Source organism: Orycteropus afer, unplaced genomic scaffold (genome assembly GCF_000298275.1).
Source record: "Orycteropus afer afer isolate SDZICR_OR568_19922 unplaced genomic scaffold, OryAfe1.0 scaffold00419, whole genome shotgun sequence".
Classification (NCBI taxonomy): domain Eukaryota; kingdom Metazoa; phylum Chordata; class Mammalia; order Tubulidentata; family Orycteropodidae; genus Orycteropus; species Orycteropus afer.
The window spans coordinates 1,853,186-1,855,669 of NW_006922006.1; the positions used below are offsets into that span (position 1 = coordinate 1,853,186).

At 53.1% G+C, this 2,484-nt stretch overlaps 1 protein-coding gene across 1 annotated transcript in view; it reads left to right on the top strand.

The window, feature by feature from the left end:
• Positions 1 to 263: 263 nt before the first annotated feature.
• Positions 264 to 2,484, top strand: part of SLC43A3 (solute carrier family 43 member 3) — a 23,335-nt gene continuing 21,114 nt past the window's right edge. The window contains exons 1-2 of the mRNA XM_007953903.1: positions 264 to 459; positions 1,250 to 1,379. Coding sequence (XP_007952094.1) covers positions 264 to 459; positions 1,250 to 1,379 — 326 coding nt within the window. The remainder of the gene's footprint in view (positions 460 to 1,249; positions 1,380 to 2,484) is intronic.

Below are 2,484 nucleotides of genomic sequence, written 5' to 3' on the forward strand. Positions count from 1 at the left end.
AGCTGTTTTTAACAACTGGCCTTATCTTGCTGGAAGACCAGCATCCCCTCGCTCACCCTACAAACACCCCTTTGTCCACCTCTACCTTTCCTATAGTTCTGTTCCAAGTGGTCTCTGCCTTATTTTGCAGAATCCAAAGAATCTCCACCCCCCACCCCGCCTGCAGGAAAGGGCTTGCGGGAGGAATTTCCCAGGACTTGCTGCTCCTGGGCTCATTCCAGGAGGTGGCCAGTGGAATTCGAGGACTCACATCACCTCAGGCCATGGCTGTCCAGTGTCCGGCCCTTCGTGTAGCCACCTTGCTGACAGGGCTGCTGGAATGCCTGGGCTTTGCAGGAGTCCTGTTTGGCTGGGCCTCACTGGTGTTTGTCTTCAAATCGGAACATTACTTTAAGGACCTGTGTGAACTGAATGGCACACTGATGGACAACACCACCAACAACAGCACGGTGCAGGCTGGTAAGGCCAATGATGATAAACTCTGGAAAATTTGAGAGTGGAGCCCCGGTGGCACAGTGGTTAAGCACTTGTCTGCTAACTGAAAGGTTGGTGGTTCAAACCCACCAGCTGCTCCGTGAGAGAAAGATGTGGCAGTTTGCTTCCATAAAGATTATAGCTTTGGAAACTAAGGGGCAATTGCCCTTGGTCTATGGGTCACTATGAGTTGTGATTGACTCTACAGTTACGGGTTTGTTTTTATTTTTGGATTTTATTTTATTTTTTAGTCCTAGGCAGTGGGCCAGGTAGGAAGGACTCCACCCCCGGCTTTCCCTGCCAGCCGTTTTACGGAGAGGAAGGGCCTTGGTCTAGGAGGTGCCTGGGCGGGAAAGTGCCAGTTTCTGAGGCTAGTTCCAAACCGAAAAGCCGAACCTGTTGCTGTTAAATGAATTCTGACTCACAGTGGCCCCATGTGTTATGAGGCAAACCTGAGCTCTGTAGGGTCTTCTTGGCTGTCATCTTTAAGGAAGCAGATTGCCAGACCTTTCTTCCGTGAAGCCTCTGGGTGTGTTTGAACTGCGAACCCTTCAGTTAGTAACTGAGCACAACCTCTACACCACCCGGGGACCTTTTGAGGAGTAGTTAGGGGGAGTCACACTTCAGCTCAACTTAAGGGGGAACTTTCCACCAGGCAAGTTGACCAGGATGGAGGAGGCTGCTGCCCTAGAGGGGAGCCCAGGCTGAGTGCCCACCTGGCAGAAAGTGGGGTAGAGGGGAAGTGGGTATCTGAGATCACCCTCTCTCTCCTCAGACTGCAAGGCCCAGGATGAGAGGTTCTCACTCATCTTCACGCTGGCGTCCTTCATGAACAACTTCATTATCTTCCCCGCTGGGTACCTCTTTGACCGGTTCAAGACCACTGTGACCCGCCTCATAGCCATGTAAGTCCCCACGACCCCACCAGGACAGAGGTGAGTGAGACGAGTTCTTCCAGCCACCGCAGCCCAGTTTTGAGGGAAACCCAGGTCAAGTAGCTGGGCAGCCGTGTACTCACCACAAGCCCAGTCTCCCCAGGGCACACATTTCCCCCAAGGTGTTTGGCAGCTTTGTTAGGGAACTGCCAGGGTGTGCACTATCTCCTCTTCCCCTACCCCTGATTGCTGTTCCTTAACGCTCTTCCCTTGCTCCAGATGAGCAGGCGACTGTGTGAGTGAGCAACGAGTGGGAAAGCCGCCTTGTCCCTGTGAGGCCTGGCCGGGGCCCAGGGTGGCTGCCATTAGCAAAGCCTGAAATGGCCCCTCTGCGCCTTCATCCTTGAGGCCCCTGCCCTCATCTCTTGCAGGCCTCACACTTAGGTTGCTCAGGCTGTCTTCATCCTGCTCATCCCCCACTGCTCCCCTAAGACTGTAGGTAAGAAACTTTCCTCGGAGTCTCTGATAGAGGCCCGTGGTTAAAGTGCTCAGCGGCAAACTGAAAGGTCGGTGGTTTGAACCCATTAGCCACTCTGAAGCTGCATGATGAGGCAGTCTGCTTCCATAAAGATTAGAGCCTTGGAAACCCTGCTCTGTTCTATAAGGTAACTGTGAGTTGGAATCGACTCGATAACAAAAAATAAAATAAGAAAAAACTAAACCCACCGCCACCCAGTTGATTGTGTCTCATTGAGACCCCCCCCCACCATAGGGTTTCCAAGGCTGTAAATCTTTACAGAGCAGATTGCCTTGATGGCAACAGGTTTGGATTTTGGGTGTGATGTGGGGGGACGACAGTGGAGTTCTCCATGCAGCGTCGGGGTCAGGGACTACTGCACCAGGAGCCACGGATAAGCAGTGGCCTGCTGGGGGCTGATAGGGCAAGAGGAAGCACCCCAGAATGACCAGCACCGTGGAGTGACATGTGAGAGATTAGCCATCAGAGAGAAGGACTGGAAGGCCAGCAGAGCCTGGAGATGGGCCAGGAACTGGCCAGAGAGTAGAAGGCCCTCACTCTTCATTTCTCAGTCTCTGTTGGTCTTTGGCCCCCCTCTTCCCCATTCTTCAGTTGAAC